The 23,103-nt window shown below is 48.8% G+C and overlaps 1 protein-coding gene across 1 annotated transcript in view; it reads left to right on the forward strand.

The window, feature by feature from the left end:
- Window positions 1-23,103, forward strand: part of tubg1 (tubulin, gamma 1) — a 61,315-nt gene that overhangs the window by 17,812 nt on the left and 20,400 nt on the right. Inside the window, exons 3-8 of the mRNA XM_073071832.1 lie at window positions 4,366-4,533; window positions 6,868-6,936; window positions 10,274-10,353; window positions 12,196-12,322; window positions 12,418-12,504; window positions 20,695-20,844. Coding sequence (XP_072927933.1) covers window positions 4,366-4,533; window positions 6,868-6,936; window positions 10,274-10,353; window positions 12,196-12,322; window positions 12,418-12,504; window positions 20,695-20,844 — 681 coding nt within the window. The remainder of the gene's footprint in view (window positions 1-4,365; window positions 4,534-6,867; window positions 6,937-10,273; window positions 10,354-12,195; window positions 12,323-12,417; window positions 12,505-20,694; window positions 20,845-23,103) is intronic.

The raw sequence follows: 23,103 nt of genomic DNA on the forward strand, positions 1-23,103 counted from the left end.
TGGAATGTGCTGGAAGTTGGAGGCAGATGTTATCAAGGCGTCTGAGAGACTCTCAGATAACCACTTGAATATGCAGGGACTTGATGAATATGGACCACATGCAGGCAGAAGGGATTACACTGGACTCCAGTTAATTGGGATACATCGGGACTGGGACATTTTGGCCCAGATATGTGGCTGCTGCCCCTCCAATTAGCTGGTTTAATGGAAATAGTTAAAAAGGTATTTAAAAAAAAAGATAAACTACCGTTTAAGTGAGTAACAGATTATGTACAGAGCAAAGGAGAACACTACCAGTCCTAATACAGCACTATAAAGCTCTGTATTAGTTCCTAAAAGTTATGGTGAACGCTGCGTGTTCTTGTGATTGACTGTGAGTGAACAAAATGAACACAGACACCCAGTGCAGATGGTGGACTGACTCCACACAATGTTACCGACGACTGCCTCCTCCAAATCTTCATTTACATTGTAACATTCAAGATGATTGCCGATACCTTCAAATACTCTGTCGTTCATAACTTGTTGAAGTGGTGAAATCGTTTCATTTTCACTCCCAGCTGTTTCTGGCATCTCCAAGCCTGAATGCTCGAAACCGCAGTGAGTTAACCAGTTCCGATTTGCCAACTATCAGTGACAGAAATCACTGCACTTTGAAGATGAATACACACAGCTGACGCTAATTTTTAAAAACTGCTTGGTCTGAGCATGGCGCAGCGTCTGATGGCCAGGTACAAATGCACATGACTGATGCTAGTTAGAAACTGTTCGGCAACAGGCTCCTGTCCCGATTAAGAGGCATGGTGTCCCATATAAACAAAGGGAATCCTGGCCATTTTCTAGATTAGTTTTTGTTCTGTAAGAGTTGTCCCAAATAAGCAGCTGCCCCTATTAACAATGGACCAACTAAATGGAATGAATTAAGTGTCGTTACTTTAATTAGCTAGTAGGATATTGTGGGCCACAGTGCCTTTCAGCTTTACTGTTTGAGTACGATCTACAGAGATCCCTGAAAGTGATGCTGCACGTAGATGGGGTGGTTAAGAACAAGCGCCTTCAGGGTATTTACAAGGTTAGGAGTGTCCAGTTACAACTGTACATGCCGTTGGTGAGAACACACTTGGTATTATCATAGGGCCAGGAAACAGGCCCTTTGGCCCAACTGCCCATGCTGACCAAGATGTCCATCTGAGCCAGTTCCATTTGCTGATGTTTGGTCCAGATCCCTCAAAGCCAACCTTGACTTAATGGGATTGGTCCATGGTTGGGAACCCCTGGCTCGAAACATTTTCAATCTCTGCTGCTGTCCCATGTACCTGGCTCAGAGGGCGTGCATTTACCCTGAGGGGGGGTAATTTCAAAGAAGATGTGAGGGGCAATTTTTTGGTCTTAAGTAGAGAGTTGTGGGTGTCTGGAATGCACTGCCTGGGGTTGGTGGTAGAGGTGTTTAGATAGGTGCATGAATGTGAGGGAAGCGAAGGGATGTGGACATTGTAGGCAGAGGGATTCGTTTGATTACTAATTTATTTGGCTCAGCACAACATTGTGGGCCGAAGGGCCGTGCTGTTCTGTGTTTAACATGAGCAGATCTGGTCATCCAGCTGATAAGAGGGTGTGGTCAAATCAACGTGTCCTGAGGAAGGGTCTCGGCCCGAAACGTTGACTGCTCATTTCAACGGATGCTGCCCGACCTGCTGAGTTCATCCAGCTTTTGTACGTGTTGAAGATTGGAAGGGGGTGGAAGAGGCAACTGTTCCCACAGAGGCTGGTGAATGAACAGCCAGTGGGAGCTCTAGCGGGAGAGTACAATTACCAGGTTTAAAGGACATTGAGATGGTTGGCGGACAGGAAACATTTAGAGTGATTCTGAGCCAAATGTGGGATGAGTCTAGTCGAAGGGGCCAGTGTCTGTGTCTCACTCTGACTGTAGTGTCAAACATTCCTTCTAATTATTACCCGTTACCCGATGCAAGAACACACAGTACTACGGAGAATAAGCAACAGCTTTTTATTTAGTAGCTCGCAACTGGAGAGAGAGCCTTTAGGCACACACAAGGGCCCGTATCAGTGGTCTCTCTCCCAAAGGCATAGAGGTACAGAGATCTTATACTATTTTTTGTCACGTACACAGGAAACAATTTCTTGGCTATCCCCCTGGTCACGTGCCCAGCAACAATGGAATTTTAAGGGAAAGATCCTTTGGTTGCCTTAATAGGCCAAAGGTCATCAACCACAGACAATGTGCAGGATAAAATAATGGAGACCTTTTAACCATCATTTCTTGTCTTTAGCCTTATTCCAGGGTTTTCATACAGCAATGTTATACCGCATCCTGGCTTTTACCGCTAAGACAGGTCACACCAGGGTCACAGGGTCCTGTGAATCAGTGTCTGATTTGGTCGTGATACTATCTTACGAGACAGATGCGCTCAGTTTAATTCTTGGAAGCCATGCGAGCAACAGGTGTGAGACCACACCTGCCAGTTTGAAAGAAGTACAAACAAATCACAGAACAGAACAATCTTAACCCCTTATTCACAAGAGTCCGAAAATCATTTCCCAACACTATAATCTTATAACATGTCAGTAGGGGTTCTGAGACTGGGGGACGAGTCTAGTTGAAGGGGCCAGTGTCTGTGTCTCACTCTGACTCTGTAAGAAACATAGAAAATAGGTGCAGGAGTAGGCCATTTGGCCCTGGGTTCTGAGTTGGATGATCAGCCTCATTCAGTATGATTATGGCTGATCATCCAACTCAGAACCCTGTACCTGCTTTCTCTCCATACCCCCTGATCCCTTTAGCCACAAGGGCCATATCTAACTTCCCCTAACTAGAGTATAGCCAATGAACCGGCCTCAACTGTTTCCTATGGCAGAGAATTCCACAGATTCACCACTCTCTGTGTGAAGAAGTTTCTCCTCATCTCGGTCCTAAAAGGCTTCCCCTTTATCCTTAAACTGTGACCCCTCGTTCTGGACTTCCCTAACATTGGAAACAATCTTCCTGCATCTAGCCTGTCCAATCCCTTTAGAATTTTATACGTTTCAATAAGATCCCCACTCAATCTTCTAAATTCCAGTGAGTATAAGCCTAGTCGATCCAGTCTTTCTTCATATGAAAGTCCTGCCATCCCAGGAATCAATCTGGTGAACCTTCTCTGTACTCCCTCTATGGCAAGAATGTCTTTCCTCAGATTAGGGGACCAAAACTGCACACAATACTCTAGGTGCCGTCTCACCAAGGCCTTGTACAACTTCAGTAGAGCCTCCCTGCTCCTGTACTCAAATCCTTTTGCTATGAATGCCAACATACCATTTGCCTTTTTCACCACCTGCTGTACCTGCATGCCCACCTTCAATGACTGGTGTACAATGACATCCAGGTCTCGTTGCGCCTCCCCTTTTCCTAATCGGCCACTGTTCAGATAATAATCTGTTTTCCTGTTCTTGCAACCAAGGTGGATAACCTCACATTTATCCACATTAAATTGCATCTGCCATGAATTTGCCCACTCACCTAACCTATCCAAGTCACCCTGCATCCTCTTAGCATCCTCCTCACAGCTAACACCGCCGCCCAGCTTCGTGTCATCCGCAAACTTGGAGATGCTGCATTTAATTCCCTCGTCTAAATTTAATATATATTGTAAACAACTGGGGTCCCAGCACCGAGCCTTGCGGTACCCCACTAGTCACTGCCTGCCATTCTGAAAAGGTCCCGTTTACTCCCACTCTTTGCTTCCTGTCTGCCAACCAATTCTCTGTCCACATCAATACCATACCCCCAATACCGTGTGCTTTAAGTTTGCACACTAATCTCCTGTGTGGGACCTTGTCAAAAGCCTTTTGAAAATCTAAATCTAAATATCTAAATATACCACATCCACTGGCTCTGAGGGTTCTGAGGTGCGCTGGGGGACGAGTCTAGTTGAAGGGGCCAGTATCTGTGTCTCACTCTGACTCTGAGGGTTCTGAGGTGCGCTGGGGGACGAGTCTAGTTGAAGGGGCCAGTGTCTGTGTCTCACTCTGACTCTCAGGGTTCTGAGGTGCGCTGGGGGACGAGTCTAGTTGAAGGGGCCAGTGTCTGTGTCTCACTCTGACTCTCAGGGTTCTGAGGTGCGCTGGGGGACGAGTCTAGTTGAAGGGGCCAGTGTCTGTGTCTCACTCTGACTCTGAGGGTTCTGAGGTGCGCTGGGGGACGAGTCTAGTTGAAGGGGCCAGTGTCTGTGTCTCACTCTGACTCTCAGGGTTCTGAGGTGCGCTGGGGGACGAGTCTGCAGACTCTGGATTCCTGGTGATCTCCACTGTTGATGAAATTGTCTCTCACTCACAGTTTTTGCCTTGTGTGATATTTGTTTTGTTTAGGCAGATGACGAGCATTACATTCCCAGAGCTGTGCTGTTGGACCTGGAGCCTCGTGTGATTCATTCTATCCTGAATTCTCCTTACGCCAATCTGTACAATCCGGAGAACATTTACCTGTCTGAGCACGGCGGGGGCGCCGGTAACAACTGGGCCAGCGGCTACTCACAGGTGGGTACGGCTCGGCGCGGCCTCGTCAAACAGCCACCACAAACAGTCTATTGACCCATTGCAGACCGCGGCTGAGTCAAACAGAAATGAACACAGGGCTCTGTATCTGATACTGGGTATCTCATGATCCAGTCCGTCACGGTAAAGCCCTCAAGTCTACACAGAGTGTTGATGCAAGAAAGCAGCATCCATCATCATGGGCCCCAACCACCCAGGTCCTGCTCTCTTCTCACTGTTGCCATCAGGAAGGGGGTACAGGAGCCTCAGGACCAACACCACCAGGATCAGGAACAGTTATTACCCCTCAACCATCAGGAAGGAGGTACAGGAGCCTCAGGACCAACACCACCAGGTTCAGGAATTGTTATTACCCCTCAACCATTAGGCTCTTGAACCAAAGGTGATAACTTCGCTTGTCCCATCATTGAAGTGTTCCCACAACCTACATACTCACTTTCAAGGACACTTCGTCTCATTCTTGATATCGTTATTATTTTTTTCTTTTGTATTTGCACAGTTTGTTTGTCTTTTGCACGCTGGTTGTCCGCCTTGTTTCTGCAGTTTTTCACTGATTTTGTGATGGTTATTGGACTTATTGAGTATGCCAGCACGTAAATGAATCTCTACGCCATATATTGTGATGTAGATGTGCTTTGATAATAAAGTTACTTTGATCTTTGATGGCGTGAAGGATGTGTGGAAAAGTGGATGAAATACTGACACAGAGAGGTGGGGAGGTGTGGTCTGATCGCTGTTATGGAGACATGGTTGCACGATCAGTGGTGAGAATGAAATATCCAGGAGAAGAAGAACGGGGCTGAGGGGGTGGTGGGTGGAAGAGATGATCTCATCGTGCTGTTAATTACGATGAATGGAGTGTAGATGTGAGCAGCTCTTGATGGTCGGGAGATGTTGATCGATAAGGGTGGAGAAAAGGAAGCTGGTAGGTGTAGCAAATAGATCCCCAAACTGTTGCTACATTCTGGAGAAATACTAGGAGACAGGAGACGGTTCCAGGGAAATGCCAGAAGACTAGGGAGAATGCTGGGAGCTTGGGAGAGGGTTCCTGGGAAATGCCGGGAGACATGGGTGAAGGTCTTGGGGAAATAACGGGAGATGTGGATGAGAGTCTTGGGGAAATAACTGGAGATGTGGGTGAGGGTCTTGGGGAAATAACTGGAGATGTGGGTGAGGGTCTCGGAGATACTGGGAGATGTGGGTGAGGGTCTCGGAGATACTGGGAGATGTTGGTGAGGGGTTTGGGGAAATGCTGGGAGATGTTGGTGGGTTTGGGGAAATGCCGGGAGCGTAGGGAGAACAGTATGATAATTATGGAGACTTCTTTAATCTTCATGTAGGTCAAGTTTATTTAGTTGGAAAGGGTAGAATGAGAACAAATTGGTGGAGTGCATTTGGAGTAATTTTGTCGTGTTTACTTCGGAAATGAGCTGTACAGTATCTTGTAGTGGATAATAAACAACTTAAGAGCAAGTGGTCCCTGTGGACATGATATTCACAGTGTCATAGAATCGTATATTCATCTTGAATTTGTTTCTCAACAACTGTGTTTAAATTGAACTCTATTCCAATGAATGAGAACAGAGTCGGCCAAAAGGTTGGGGGGGGGGGGTGGGAATTGGACACTCTTTTAAATCTCAGTGGGGTACGCAGTTATGTGAACTGCATGTTTTATTGGACAGGCTCTTCCAAGTTTCCATTCCTGAAAACTGTTTGAAATCTGAACTCTCTGTGAGTCAGGAATGAACAGAAGTACTCTGGGTGAGTCAGGAATGAACAGAAACGGAGCGAGGAACAGGATCACAGACACAGTTGTTGTAGTTCAGGGAGGAGCGTTGTGTGTTTCCTATTTCAGTAATAGAGTAATATTGTCAATACATTGTATGATAGAGCATTCTTTGTTTACATTATTCATTACGGGTTATATATAAAAGTACGAGAATGGCATGCGCCATCACGTTGCTGCGTCATAAGTGCGTACCTCACTAAAGTAAACTAACGCAAATTATCCCTGGAATATGGTGTGATTATTTTTTTTCCCTCTGTTAGTGTTATGGTTCAGTTACAAAACATAACAAGCAGTTGCCAGACTGACTGACTCAGTGAGTCTGCTGTTCAATCCGTCCCCATCCAGCCCACTACTCCCCCAAATGTTCGTCCGTGTGGATGGGCTGACGTGTAGTAAGTCGGGTGTTCCTAACCCGGGGGAGGAGAACACCAGATGGGTTTGTGTGTGTGTGCGCACTCTCTCTCTCTCTCTCTCTCTCTCTCTTTCTCCTTTTAAGATTTGTAATCAAGTCATTTTACTCTGCATAGGGTGAGAAAATCCACGAGGATATTTTTGATATTATCGACCGAGAGGCTGATGGGAGCGACAGTTTGGAGGTGAGTCTGTACTCTGGATCTGTCGAATTGTACAGCGCTGAAACTGGCCCTTTTACCCCCTGCTCGGCCGTGCTCACCGTGACGCTTAACGCTTGCAGCAGGATGAGGTTCCTCTTCTTAAACACCGTAGTTATGTCCGCCTCCTCTTCTGACAGCCCGTTCACCACCCTCTCAGTGGAAGAGTGGACTCCTTGCACCTTCGTTCAGTTCCTCTTCTCTCGCCTGCGCCCTCCTCTGGGGCAGTCTGCCGTATCGACTGTATGTCCCTGGTAATGGAAGACATTTCCGACATTCCAGTGGGAATAAGCCCTCTATTCCAGGCCACGTCCTGGTTAATCATTTCACCACTCTCTCTACCGTTACCATTCCCCAACCCATTTACCAAATTCTTGGTCCTGTTGTGACTGTCAACCAGGTCACCGAAGCTGGTGGATACAGAGGTTTTTGTTCAGCCAAACAAGCGGCAGTCATGCTGGAGGTGCTCTTGGAGACAGAGGTTTGCTGGTCCCAATATTACCTGACATTTTAGATGCTAAAGGTCAGAGGTAACAGTAGGACAGTGTACCTACAGTGCTTCCTTTGAATTACATACAAATTTTCAGACACTGCCCTCATTGAGACCAGTGCTCCAGACACCCAGAATGAATGTTAATCCCCACTGACACACGCTGCGATCGTGCATGTGCCGACGTTTCAAACCCCTTCTGCAGCTCTGAGAAGATCATTGTTCAGAGCTGCATTTAAAATTCAATCTGCAATCCATGTTCAGGTCTGAAGACTGGTTGATGTTGAAAGTAGTATTTGCTATATGCCGTAACTTCAGAATACGCCCTAAAACGCCCCTGACATCGAGTTTGCCCCGTCCTGCCGTGTCACTATTTTCAGTGAGCTATGTGAAAAAAAAAGACTCTACGTCAATGTTCCTCGGGTCTCCTCCATTCACCCTGTATGTTGCTCCAGAATAAGCCCTATAAAAAGTAGTGGATATGCCCCAGACCATCACGAGTAAAGCCCTCCCCACCCCTGAGCACATCAACGTGAGCTGCAGGAAAGCAGCATCTGTCATCGGGGACACCCACCACTCATGCTGTCTTCTTGCTGCTGCCATTAGGAAGGTACAGGAGCCTCAGGTCCCACACCACCAGGTTCAGGAACAGTTATTACCTCTCAACCATCAGGAAGGAGGTACAGGAGCCTCATGACCCACACCACCAGGTTCAGAACAGTTATTACCCCTCAACCATCGGGAAGGAGGTACAGGAGCCTCAGTTCCCACACCACCAGGTTCAGGAACAGTTATTACCCCTCAACCATCAGGAGGGAGGTACAGGAGCCTCATGACCCACACCACCAGGTTCAGGAACAGTTATTACCCCTCAACCATCGGGAAGGAGGTACAGGAGCCTCAGGTCTCACACCACCAGGTTCAGGAACAGTTATTACCCCTCAACCATCGGGAAGGAGGTACAGGAGCCTCAGGACCCACACCACCAGGTTCAGGAACAGTTACTACCCCTCAACCATTAGGAAGGAGGTACAGGAGCCTCAGGACACACACCACCAGGTTCAGGAACAGTTATTACCCCTCAACCATCAGGAGGGAGGTACAGGAGCCTCAGGAACCACACCACCAGGTTCAGGAACAGTTACTACCTCTCAACCATTAGGAAGGAGGTACAGGAGCCTCAGGACCCACACCACCAGGTTCAGGAACAGTTATTACCCCTCAACCATCAGGAAGGAGGTACAGGAGCCTCAGGACCCACACCACCAGGTTCAGGAACATTTACTACCTCTCAACCATCAGGAAGGAGGTACAGGAACCTCAGGACCCACACCACCAGGTTCAGGAACAGTTACTACCCCTCAACCATCAGGAAGGAGGTACAGGAGCCTCAGTTCCCACACCACCAGGTTCAGAAACAGTTATTACCTATCAACCATCAGGAAGGAGGTACAGGAGCCGCAGGACCTACACCACCAGGTTCAGGAACAGTTATTACCCCTCAACCATCAGGAGGGAGGTACAGGAGCCTCATGACCCACACCACCAGGTTCAGGAACAGTTATTACCCCTCAACCATCGGGAAGGAGGTACAGGAGCCTCAGGACCCTCACTACCAGGTTCAGGAACAGTTATTACCCCTCAACCATCAGGAAGGAGGTACAGGAACCTCAGGACCCACACCACCAGGTTCAGGAACAGTTACTACCCCTCAACCATCAGGAAGGAGGTACAGGAGCCACACCACCAGATTCAGGAACAATGGACTCATTTCAAGGACTCTTCATCTCATGTTCTCGATATTTATTGCTTATTTATTTGTTACTATTTCTTTCGTTTTGTATTGGCACATTTTGTTGTCTTCTCCACTCTGGTATTTCAATTGAACTTCATTAATTAGTGTGTTTCACCAGTTAATGTTCTGCATGATCACATCTCTGTTAAAATAGATAACCCTTGGTCTTCAGTCCACCAATGGCAGTGGTTTCCAATCCTTTTATTGCCAAGGACGCCACCATTAGCTGAGGGGTATGTGACCCCCCCAGTCTGGGAACCGCTGATCTGTGGGGAGGCTGCTTGTGAATACAACTGCTGAGCAGCTGCTACGCCTCGCCCAAGGGTGACCTGCAGGCTAGCGGAGCGAAGAAGCACTTTACATCTCCTCTGGTAGAGACAAGTCTCCACCCCCCCCTATCCAAACGTTGCATTCGAAACCCGCATCCACCACTTGCACTGGCGGCTCGGTCTACCCTCTTGAGTGAAGAAGTTCCCTTTCATGTTCTCCTTTCACCTTTCACCCTTAACCCCTGATCTCTAGTTCCGGTCTACCAACCTCAGTGGAGAAAGCCTGCTGGTACGACCCTATCCATGCCCCTCATAATCTTGTACACCTCTATCAAATCTCCAGCAATCCAGGGAATAAAGTGCTAACCTATTCAACATTTCCCTTTTGAGAAGTGATTGTACAGCAGTTGTATCCATTTCTCTGTCTCCAGTTGAACTGGATTAAATTGCAGGGATTAACTGGGATTCATAGTACACAAAAGTAATCACAATTTAGTTATTGTTCAGTTTGGGATGGTAAATTCCTTTTGAAACAACAAGAAAAATAACTATGCCTCTTCTATCTTTTTCTGCAACCTCAGCCTGATAATTTGCTCTGATCAAATGGTGCCTTCACATCCTTAGTAGCTCATAAGTTTTCTGCATGGGTTGTATTGTTTTCTGAGTTTAGAATCTGCTCTCCAAACACGATCAGCTGGATCAAAATTACTATGAGATCAGTTATCTAAAATAGAGTTGAAAACATTTTTTTCCTGGTTTTGAATGTAGGGCTTTGTGCTGTGTCACTCGATCGCTGGCGGAACAGGTTCTGGTTTGGGTTCCTACCTCCTCGAGAAGTTAAATGACCGGTGAGCAATATTCCGTCAAAGTGAGTCTCAATTCTGAGATTCATATTCTCTCTCTCTCACACTCACTCTCTCTCTCACTCACACTCTCTCTGTATCTCTCTTTCTCTCTCACTCACTCACTCTCTCTCTCTCACACACACACTTACTATGATCTTACACACTGAGATTCTCTCTGTGATCATTTTGGACTATGAATGACTGATATTCTCCCTCTCTCTTTCTCTCATGACGTTAGAGACTGAGATTCTCTGTGTCTGTGTGTGTGTCTCTCTCTCTGTATCTCTATCTCTCTCACTATGACTTTACAGACTGAGATTCTCTGTTCATTTTGGACTATGACTGATATTTTCTCTCTCTCATGACATTGGAGACTGGTTCATTCTCTCTTTCTCTCTCTCTCTCCCTCTCTCTCTTCCTCTCCCCCTCCCTCTCCCTCCCCCCTCCCCTCCCCCTCCCCTTCCCCCTTTCTCTCCCTCTCTCCATGTTGAATAATGTTACAGATTGATATTCTCTCTGTCTCTCACTCACTCACTCACTCTCTCGCTCTCTCACTCACTCTCTCACTCTCACTCACTCTCTCACTCTGTCTATCTCTATCTCTTTCTCTCTCCCCGACTTTTCAGACCCCAAATCCTAAGAACTTTCTACAGGTGCACAATTGAGAGCATCCTGACTGGCTGCATCACTGCCTGGTACGGGAACTGTACTTCTCTCAATCGCAGGACTCTGCAGAGAGTGGTGCGGACAGCCAGGCGCATCTGTAGATGTGAACTTCCCACTATTCAGGACATTTACAGAGACAGGTGTGTAAAAAGGGCCCGTAGGATCATTGGGGACCCGAGTCACCCCAACCACAAACTGTTCCAGCTGCTACCATCCGGGAAACAGTACCGCAGCATAAGAACCAGGACCAACAGGCTCCGGGACAGCTTCTTCCACCAGGCCATCAGACTGATTAATTCATGCTGACAAAACTGTATTTTTATTTTATATTGACTGCCCTGTTGTATATACTATTTATTACAAATTATTATTTAGATGGAGATGTAACGTAAAGATTTTTACTCCTCAGTGCCTGAAGCATGTAAATAATAAAGTCAATTGAAGTCAGTCCCAACTGTCACTACCCCACGCCATCCCACCAAACTCCCTTTCCCTCTCCCAATGTCTCACCCCCACATCCCTCTCCCCTTCACCCCCTCCCCCTCCTCATCCCCCTCTTCCCTCACAGCTCAATCCCCCTCACCCTCCCCTTTACCCCTCCCCCCACCCCTCCCGCTCCCCTTCCCCCTTCCCCATTCTCCCTTCCCTCTCCCCCTCCTCCTTCCCCTTCCCCTCCTTCCCCTTTCCCCTCTCCTTCCCCTTTCCCCTTCCCCTCCCCTTTCCCCCTCCCCTTTCCCCTTCCCCTTTCCCCCTCCCCTTTCCCTTTCCCCTCCCCTTTCCCTTTCCCCTTCCCCTTTCCCTTTCCCTTTCCCCTCCCCTTCCCCCCTCCCCCCTCCCCTTCCCCCTCCCCCTTTCCCCTCTCTCTGGCCCCTATTTCTCTTTGCCTCACTCTCTCTCACCCTCTCTCTCTCTTCCTGTCTCTCACCCTTTCTCTTAGCCCCCCCACTCCCCATCTCTGTTTTTCTCTCTCTCTCTCTCTCTCTCTCTGTACTCAGGTGCCCCTATAGGAACTTTGGATTGTAAATCATCAGTTCCTGGAGATAATTGCATCCGGTTAATTTGTCCAGTACAGATTTTTTACCAGTTTGAGTTCCACCGGTATTGTTCAGCTGACTTTGAAAGTCTGACTATTCTGAAGAGTGCAGTGTTTCCAAACCGATCTATCTCCCATCTCTGAAGGTACCCAAAGAAGCTGGTTCAGACCTACTCTGTATTCCCCAATCAGGATGAGATGAGCGACGTTGTGGTGCAGCCGTATAACTCTCTATTGACACTGAAGAGACTGACTCAGAATGCAGACTGCGTGGTAAGTCAGCCCGCATCGGCGGCATTGCTTTCTGAGGAATGACTTGCTCTCCAGGGCTGAGCACTCACATGCTGTTTTGTGCTTTTTGTTTGAAGGTTGTTCTTGACAACACAGCTCTCAACCGGATCGCAACAGACAGGCTTCACATTCAGAACCCTTCCTTCTCCCAGATCAATCAGCTGGTAAGTAAAGCCTGATGCACACTCTCTCGCTCAGAGATCCAGAAAAAACAGCTTATCGTCCGGAGAACTGGGAGGTTGGTGAAAGGAATCGAGTTCACCCTGACTGAATGCCCTCCTGTCCTTCCATTCTACCCATCGCAGAGATGCATTCTCCTCCTCCCCGACTCACAGACACTCTCCCTCCCTCCCGACTCACAGACACTCTCCCTCCCTCCCTGACTCATGGACACTCTCCCGTCCTCCCCAACTCACAGACACTCTCCCGTCCTCCCCGACTCACAGACTCTCTCCCTCCCTCCCGACTCACAGACACTGTCCGTCGTCCCCGACTCACAGACATTTCCCGTCCTCCCCGTCTCACAGACACTCTCCATCGTCCCCGACTCACAGACACTCTCCCGTCCTCCCCGACTCACGGACACTCTCCCTCCCTCCCGACTCACAGACACTCTCCCTCCCGACTCACAGACACTCTCCCTCCCTCCCTGACTCACGGACACTCTCCCGTCCTCCCCGACTCACAGACACTCTCCCGTCCTCCCCGACTCACAGACACTGTCCGTCGTCCCCGACTCACGGACACTCTCCGTCGTCCCCAACTCACAGACACTCTCCCGTCCTCCCCGACTCACGGACACTCTCCGTCGTCCCCGACTCATAGACACTCTCCCGTCCTCCCCGACTCACAGACACTCTCCCGTCCTCCCCGTCTCACAGACACTCTCCCGTCCTCCCCGTCTCACAGACACTCTCCATCGTCCCTGACTCACAGACTCTCTCCTGTCGTCCCCGACTCACAGACACTCTCCTGTCGTCCCCGACTCACAGACACTCTCCATCGTCCCTGACTCACAGACACTCTCCTGTCGTCCCCGACTCACAGACACTCTCCATCGTCCCCGACTCACAGACTCTCTCCCCGACTCACTAGACACCCTCCCTGGCTCAAACTCTCCTATCGTCCCCGACTCACAGACACTCTCCCGTCCTCCCCGTCTCACAGACTCTCTCCTGTCGTCCCCGACTCACAGACACTCTCCTGTCGTCCCCGACTCACAGACACTCTCCATCGTCCCTGACTCACAGACTCTCTCCCCGACTCACTAGACACCCTCCCTGGCTCAAACTCTCCTATCGTCCCCGACTCACAGACACTCTCCCGTTCTCCCCGTCTCACAGACTCTCTCCTGTCGTCCCCGACTCACAGACACTCTCCTGTCGTCCCCGACTCACAGACACTCTCCATCGTCCCTGACTCACAGACTCTCTCCCCGACTCACTAGACACCCTCCCTGGCTCAAACTCTCCTATCGTCCCCGACTCACAGACACTCTCCCGTTCTCCCCGACTCACAGACACTCTCCCGTCCTCCCCGACTCATAGACACTCTCCCGTCCTCCCCGACTCACAGACACTCTCCCGTCCTCCGACTTACGGACACTGTCCGTTGTCCCCGACTCACAGACACTGTCCATTGTCCCCGACTCACAGACACTCTCCCGTGCTCCCCGACTCACGGACACTCTCCGTCGTCCCCGACTCACAGACACTCTCCCGTTCTCCCCGACTCACAGACACTCTCCATCGTCCCTGACTCACAGACTCTCTCCCCGACTCACTAGACACCCTCCCTGGCTCAAACTCTCCTATCGTCCCCGACTCACAGACACTCTCCCGTTCTCCCCGACTCACAGACACTCTCCCATCCTCCCCGACTCATAGACACTCTCCCGTCCTCCCCGACTCACAGACACTCTCCCGTCCTCCGACTTACGGACACTGTCCGTTGTCCCCGACTCACAGACACTGTCCATTGTCCCCGACTCACAGACACTCTCCCGTGCTCCCCGACTCACGGACACTCTCCGTCGTCCCCGACTCACAGACACTCTCCCGTCCTCCCCATCTCACAGACACTCTCCATCGTCCCTGACTCACAGACTCTCTCCCCGACTCACTAGACACCCTCCCTGGCTCAAACTCTCCTATCATCCCCGACTCACAGACACTCTCCCGTCCTCCCCGACTCATGGACACTCTCCCGTCCTCCCCGACTCACAGACACTCTCCATCGTCCCTGACTCACAGACTCTCTCCCTCCCTCCCGACTCACAGACACTGTCCGTCGTCCCCGACTCACAGACACTCTCCCGTCCTCCCCGACTCACAGACACTCTCCCGTCCTCCCTGACTCACAGACACTGTCCGTCGTCCCCGTCTCACAGACACTCTCCATCATCCCTGACTCACAGACTCTCTCCCCGACTCACTAGACACCCTCCCTGGCTCAAACTCTCCTATCGTCCCCGACTCACGGACACTCTCCCGTTCTCCCCGACTCAGACATACTGTTGTCTTTTCTGTATCACTGACGCACTCTGAACTCGCTGAGAAGGTGTTTTTGCCTACAGAAGTGCCACTGTCTGGATGTTTATTTTTTGATTTTTGGCATTTTGTGTAAACCTTTGAAACTCTGTTTCAATCCTTGGGGTTTGTAAGATATTCGTACCACGCCTTCTGGAATGAACAGTCAAAGTCACTGGGATCGCATTTCCTCTCCATTTTGACATTTGGTCTGAACAACAACTGAACCTTTTAACTATTTGTGCATCCTCCAATGGATTAAGTTGCTTCCACATTATTGTCTGATTAGATATTTGCTTTAGTAACACTCTTCTTTGCATTTCTGGTTAGATGCTGACTGCATTTCATTTGGCTTTGTATCTGTACTCGGCACAGTGACAATAAAGTTGGATCTAATCTATTCTAATGGAATCCAGTCAGCGGGTGCACCTGATACTGTTGCCACTGACTATATCAAAATTAACATGGGAATTCCTGCCAATGTCACACTGCTCTCATTTGTCCCTGTCAAACACCGCAGCTTATCCTCCAACAACGTTGCGCTCGTTCTGCCCTGGATGGTGCCTCTAGATATTTACCACTTCCCTCACCAACTGCTCTTCCCCCTACCTATTTTGCTAGCTTCGAGTTTAGACTGAGGCTTTTGAGCGGAAGTAAAAGCAGTTTGTCATTTTGACACATTGGACATTTGACATGCAAATGTGTGGGAATGAACTCCTCGCATTTCTCCCACAATCTGTCGTCAGGCAGAGAGTAGTGCAGTATAAGGTCAGGGACTTTGGCTGGATGATAGCCTCTTTTCCCGGGTTGCTAGACTGCTGAACACACTGCTTCTACCCAGTACACATTACTTGGTATTGAAAGTTCGAAGTAAAATTGATTATCGGAGTACATACGTGTCACCACACTGAGCCCTGAGATTCTGTGTCCTGCTGGCCTGGTCAGTAAGTCTATAGAACAGTAACTGTAAACAGGATCGATGGAAGATCAGCCGGAGTGCAGAAGACAACAAACTGTGTAGATGCAAATGTAAGTTAATTGCAATAAATAACAAGGCCATGAAATAACAGGATAAAGGGAGCATCTCAATAGATAGTGTAGTTATCCCCTTTTGTTCAAGAGCCTCGAGGGGTGGTAATTGTTTCTGAACCTGGTGGCGTGAGTCCTGAGGCTCCTGAACCTTCTACCTGATGGCAGCAGCGAGAAAAGAGCATGGCCTAGGGGGTGAGGATCTCTGATGATGGATGCTGCTTTCCTACGACAGCGTGTCATGTCGATGTGCTCGATGGTGGGGAGGGCTTTACTTGTAATGGACTGGGCCAAATCCACTACCTTTTATAGGATTTTCCTTGCAAGGGCATTGGTGTTTCCATACCAGATGCAGCCAGTCAGTACACTCTCCACCACATATCTATAGAAGTTTTGGATGTCATGTCCAATCTCCGCACTCTTCTAATAGTAATATCAAAAGGTTTCAAAAAGGTACAATTTCTTCTTCTTTTACGTCGGTTGGCTCCCAGCTTCATGGTGGATTACCGCCACCTTCTGCTCCGGAGTGTGGATCAGACGATAGACTTGCATTCTAAATCCCTTCACCCATTCTCACTCTCACTCTCACTCTCTCACTCTCACACCCACCCCCTAATCTACACTTTATCCTTCCTTCTTTGGCCATCCTAGTACCCTATTCCTGCTTATCCATCATATCCTATATAAAAAAAACCTCTATCCCTTTAGAAAACTATAAGTATCCTGACCTCTGCTTATTTATATCAAATACAAAAGAGTGTTACAGGTGCTAGGGTAGGCAGTGGAGACAGAAGAGAGGAAACTGTGGACTAGGTTAAGGCTGGGGCACTATGCACTGAACCAAACATTGAAATTGATAGGGAAACACCAGACAGGATTGTGTGAGGAATGTCAGGAAGAGGAGTCAGTAGAACATTTAGTTCTGAGTTGCAGGAAGTATGGGATGGTGAGAATTAATCTAAGGGAATTGGGGGTGCAGGAATTCACATTAAAAGGGTTGCTGGGAATGGGCGAGAGAGCAAAGGTATGATTTCATGTCAGAGAAATGTATACAAAATACATCCTGAAATGCTTTTTCTTCACAACCATCCACAAAAACAGAGGAGTGCCCCAAAGAATGAACGCCAGTCAAGTGTTAGCACCCCAGCTCCCCCTCCCGCCCGTAAGCAACAGCAAGTAATGATTCCCCCCTCCCTCCACCGCAAAAAAAAAAATCGCCACCCTTCACCGAGCACTCAAGCGTGACCAAGGCAACAGTAGAGACGCAGTCTTGCAGTTACCCCAAAGACTGCTCGTTCACCTGGTATCTGGCATACCCCTCCCTCTCTTCCTCTCCCTCCCCCTCCCCTCTCCTCCAACAAGGGGAAAAAAAGGTGTCTCCCTTTTCACAGCGAGCGGGGAGACATAACAAACAACTCCTGGTTACGATGTTAAAAGTCCACCACGTTACTATTTTTCAAACTCTGTGCCCAAAGATACTCGTATTGGCAAAGTCCTGCACTACTAGCTACTAATGCATGTATAAGTTTTATACTTCATCCAACTTTATCTGCATTATTTTCTGTGCTCTCTATTAGCTTTATTTCTGGTGTCTGTTTTGCATTTGGTCCCTGAGGGACATTGTTTAGCTGTATGCATGTGTCCATTTGAATGACAGTAATCTTGAACTACATGGAGAGGAGGCTTTTGTAGAGGCACGTCTCGTGCTGCAATACAATCTTGGGAGTGGTGGAAGTATCTTGCAGCCTTTTCCGATCCAGGTTATTCCCTTTTCCTGGACTTACTCTGATGGCGAACGATTGCTGTCATTTGTTGTCCCTGATGCAATCGTTTTCATCAGCAGAGGGATCTGGGAATACAGGTTCCTAGTTCATTGGAAGTGGCGTCACAGGAAGCTGGGGTGGTAAAGAAAGCTTTTGGCACATCGGCCTTCACAAGTCAAAGTACTGAGTACAGGAGAGGGGATGTTATGTTGAAGTTGTTGAAGTCGTCAGTAAGGCCTAATTTGGAGTGTCGTGTGCAGGCTTGGTCACCTACCTACAGGAAAGGTGTAACTAAGGTCCAAAGAGTGCAGAGAAGATTTACAAGGATGTTGCTGTGTCTGGAGGACCTGAGGTATCAGGTCAGAGGTGAGGAATGCAGTAGAACAGAGTGATCTAGGAATAATGGTGCATAGTTCCCTGAAGGTGGAATCTCACGTGGATAGGGTGGTGAAGAAAGCTTTTGGTATGTTGGCCTTTATAAATCAGAGCATTGAGTATAGGAGTTGGGATGTAATGTTAAAATTGTACAAGGCATTGGCGAGGCCAAATTTGGAGTATTGTGTACGGTTCTGGTCACTGAATTATAGGAAAGGTGTCAAAATAGAGAGAGTACAGAGGAGATTTACTAGAATGTTACCTGGGTTACAGAGAAAGGTTGAACAAGTTAGGTCTTTATTATTTGGAGCATAGAAGGTTGAGGGGGGACTTGATAGAGGTATTTAAAATTATGAGGGGTGTGGATAGAGTTGACGTGGATAGGCTTTTTCCATTGAGAGTAGGGGAGATTAAAACAAGAGGACAAGAGTTAAGAGTTAAGGGGCAAAAGTTTAGGGGTAACACGAGGGGGAACTTCTTTACTCAGAGAGTGGTAGCTGTGTGGAATGAGCTTCCAGTAGAAGTGGTTGAGGCAGGTTCAATATTGTCATTTTGTCCTTAAACATAGAAGATTGACCTTTCACTTGTAAAAATGCCATTCCTTCTCTCAGTTCCTCCGTCTCCACTGCTCTCAGGAGGAGGCTTTTCATTCCAGGACAACTAAGGCGTCCTCCTTCTTCAAAGAAAGGGGCTTCCCTTCTCCAGCATCAATGTAGCCTTCACCCACATCACTTCCACCGCGCACATTTGTCCTCACCCCTTCCTCCCGCCTCCACACCCGTGGTAGGATTCCTCCTGTCCTCATCTACCACCCACCAGCCCAAGCCTCCATGTCTAGCTCATAATTCAACGTAACTTCTGCCATCCCACTACCAAGCACAGCTTTCCCTCCCCACTTCCTGCTTTCTACAGAGATTCCTTCCAAGGCGACTCCCTGGTGCATTTGCCCCTCCCCGCTGATCCACCTCCTGGCATTTAACCCTGCAAGCAGAGCAAATGCTGCAGCTGCCCCTACAGCTCCCCCTCCTCCTTCCAGTCCAGGCCTTCACCTGTGAGTCTGTTGGGGTCAGATACCGTACCCGGAGCAGCATCGGTGAGACTTGATGTAGATTGGGAGACCGCTTCGTCTGCTCAGTCTGCCACAAAAAGCGGGATTTTCCATTGGGTAGCCATTTCAATTCCACTTCCTATTCCCATTCCAACATGTCAGCCCATGGCCTCCTCTGATGAGACCGCACTCAGATTGGAGGAGCTCCGTCTGGGTAGCCTCCAACCTGAACAGCGATTTCTCAAACTTGCCCCCCCCTCCTCCCCTTCACCCTTAGCTGCCCAAAACCTCCCTCTGACACTCCTCCCCCTTCCCTTTCTTCCATGGCCATCTACCCTCTCCTATCAGATTCCCTTCTCTCCAGCCGATAATCTCTTATATCACTCAACTGCCCAGCTCTTTTCTTCACCCGCTCCCCCAGTCTGACTCCTTCCCCCTCCCTTTCCAGCCCCGATCCAGGGTCTCGGCCTGAAATGTCGTCTCTTTACTCTTTTCCACAGACGCTGAGTTCCTGCAGCATTTTGTGTGTGTGTTGCATCAAAATTGTGCGGGGTATAGATAGGGTAAATGTAAGCAGGCTTTTCCCACTGAGATGGGGTGGGGCTACAAGTAGAGGTCATGGGTTAAGGGTGAAAGGTGAGAAGTTTAAGGGGAACATGAGGGGTAACTTCTCAGAGGGTGGTGAGAATGTGGAATGAGCTGCCAGTGCAGGTGGTGCGTGCGAGCTCGATTTCAACGTTAAAGAGGAGTTTGGACAGCTACGTGTGTAGTAGAGGTGTGGAGGGCCTCAGTCTGTGTGCAGGTAGATGGGAGTCAGCAGTTGAAACGGTTTGGCACAGCCTACATGGGCTGAAGGGCCTGTTTCTGTGCCGTACTTTTCTATGACTATAGTTCAACCCCCTCCAGTCGAGTGTACTGAGCACGGCCTAGATGGGCTGAAGGGCCTGTTTCTGTGCCGTACTTTTCTATGACTATAGTTCAACCCCCTCCAGTCGAGTGTACTGAGCACGGCCTAGATGGGCTGAAGGGCCTGTTTCTGTGCCGTACTTTTCTATGACTATAGTTCAACCCCCTCCAGTCGAGTGTACTGAGCACGGCCTAGATGGGCTGAAGGGCCTGTTTCTGTGCCGTACTTTTCTATGACTATAGTTCAACCCCCTCCAGTCGAGTGTACTGAGCACGGCCTAGATGGGCTGAAGGGCCTGTTTCTGTGCCGTACTTTTCTATGACTATAGTTCAACCCCCTCCAGTCGAGTGTACTGAGCACGGCCTAGATGGGCTGAAGGGCCTGTTTCTGTGCCGTACTTTTCTATGACTATAGTTCAACCCCCTCCAGTCGAGTGTACTGAGCACGGCCTAGATGGGCTGAAGGGCCTGTTTCTGTGCCGTACTTTTCTATGACTATAGTTCAACCCCCTCCAGTCGAGTGTACTGAGCACGGCCTAGATGGGCTGAAGGGCCTGTTTCTGTGCCGTACTTTTCTATGACTATAGTTCAACCCCCTCCAGTCGAGTGTGCCTTGCTGAGCTACGGCGATTTGCTGGAACACCTGCTCCGTGTTTTTATTTTAGTTGCAACACGACTTTGTGATTGATTTTTCTCACCCCTCAGGTATCCACCATCATGTCTGCAAGTACCACCACTCTGCGTTACCCCGGATACATGAACAACGATCTGATCGGCCTCATTGCTTCTCTCATTCCCACTCCGAGGCTACATTTCCTTATGACTGGCTACACTCCGCTTACCACGGATCAGTCGGTACGTGCTGTTGGGTGTTGTGTCTTCGACGACTTTTTGATGTAATTAATTGGTTTGTCACGCAGCGTGGTGAGGATCTGTGTTGGAGAGGGTTGATGTGTTCCACATTTCCGGTATGGGGTACGGACCTGTGTTCCACGGTGCATAAGTCTGCACGTGTAAATTGTTCAATATTCATTCGGGTACTCTGGTCTTCAACCGCTCTTGCTCATTCATTCTCATTCTCTCTCTCTCCCTCTCTCCCTCTCTCCCTCTCTCCCTCTCTCCCTCTCTCCCTCTCTCCCTCCCTCCCTCCCTCCCTCCTCCTCCTCCTCCTCCTCCTCTCCCCCCATCTCCGTGTTCCCCTCTCTGTTCATTCTCTCTCTCTTGCTCTCGCTTGTGCTGTGTGTGTATGTCTCTCTCTCCCCCCTCTCCCACTCCCTCCTTCCCTCCCGTCTCTCTCTTCCTCTCCCTCCCTCCCTCCCTTATCTCTCTCTTCCTCCCTCCCTCCTGTATCTCTCTCACTGTCACTCTCTCTCCTCTCACTCGCGCTGTCTGTCCAACACTCTCCCTCGAGACCCCTCCGGCCCTTCAATAGACAATAGGTGCAGAAGTAGACCATTCGGCCCTTCGAGCCTGCACCGCCATTTTGAGATCATGGCTGATCATCTACTATCAATACTCGGTTCCTGCCTTGTCCCCATATCCCTTGATTCCCCTATCCATAAGATACCTATCTAGCTCCTTCTTGAAAGCATCCAGAGAATTGGCCTCCACTACCTTCTGAGGCAGTGCATTCCAGACCCCCACAACTCTCTGGAAGAAGAAGTTTTTCCTTATCTCTGTCATAAATGACCTACCCCTTATTCTCAAACCATGCCCTCTGGTACTGGACTCTCCCAGCATCTGGAACATATTTCCTGCCTCTATCTTGTCCAATCCCTTAATAATCTTATATGTTTCAATCAGATCCCCTCTCAATCTCCTTAATTCCAGCGTGTACAAGCCCAGTCTCTCTAACCTCTCTGCGTAAGACAGTCCAGACATCCCAGGAATTAACCTCATGAATCTACGCTGCACTTCCTCTACAGCCAGGATGTCCTTCCTTAACCCTGGAGACCAAAATTGTACACAATACTCCAGGTGTGGTCTCACCAGGGCTCTGTACAAATGCAAGAGGATTTCCTTGCTCTTGTACTCAATTCCCTTTGTAATAAAGGCCAACATTTCATTAGCCTTCTTCACTGCCTGCTGCACTTGCTCATTCACCTTCAGTGACTGATGAACAAGGACTCCGAGATCTCTTTGTATTTCTCCCTTACCCAACTCTACACCGTTCAGATAATAATCTGCCTTCCTGTTCTTACTCCCAAAGTGGATAACATCACACTTATTCACATTAAACATCATCTGCCAAGTATCTGCCCACTCACCCAGCCTATCCAGATCACCCTGAATTCTCCTAACATCCTCATCACGTCACACTGCCACCCAGCTTAGTATCATCAGCAAATTTGCTGATGTTATTTTCTATGCCTTCATCCAAATCGTTAACGTAAATGGTAAACAGCTGTGGTCCCAATACCGAGCCCTGTGGCACCCCACTAGTCACCACCTGCCATTCCGAGAAACACCCATTCACCGCTACCCTTTGCTTTCTATCTGCCAACCAGTTTTCTATCCATGTCAATGCCTTTCCCCCGATGCCCTGAGCTTTGATTTTACCCACCAATCTTCTATGTGGGACCTTATCAAATGCCTTCTGAAAATCGAGGTACACTACATCCACTGGATCTCCCCCGTCTAACTTCCTGGTTACATCCTCGAAAAACTCCAACAGATTAGTCAAGCATGATTTACCCTTGGTAAATCCATGCTGGCTCGGCCCAATCCTATCATTGCTATCTAGATATGCCACTATTTCATCCTTAATAATGGACTCTAGCATCTTTCCCACCACCGATGTCAGGCTGACAGGTTGATAGTTCTCTGTTTTCTCCCTCCCTCCTTTCTTAAAAAGTGGGATAACATTAGCCATTCTCCAATCCTCAGGAACTGATCCTGAATCTAAGGAACATTGAAAAATGATTACCAATGCATCTGCAATTTCCAGGGCCACCTCCTTTAGTACCCTAGGGTGCAGACCATCTGGACCCGGGGATTTGTCAGCCTTCAGTCCCATCAGTCTTCTCATCACCGTTTCCTTCCGAATGTCAATCTGTTTCATTTCCTCTGTTACCCTATGTCCTTGGCCCATCCATACATCTGGGAGATTGCTTG

This window comes from Hemitrygon akajei, chromosome 18 (assembly GCF_048418815.1).
Source record: "Hemitrygon akajei chromosome 18, sHemAka1.3, whole genome shotgun sequence".
In the NCBI taxonomy this organism is placed as follows: Eukaryota; Metazoa; Chordata; class Chondrichthyes; order Myliobatiformes; family Dasyatidae; genus Hemitrygon; species Hemitrygon akajei.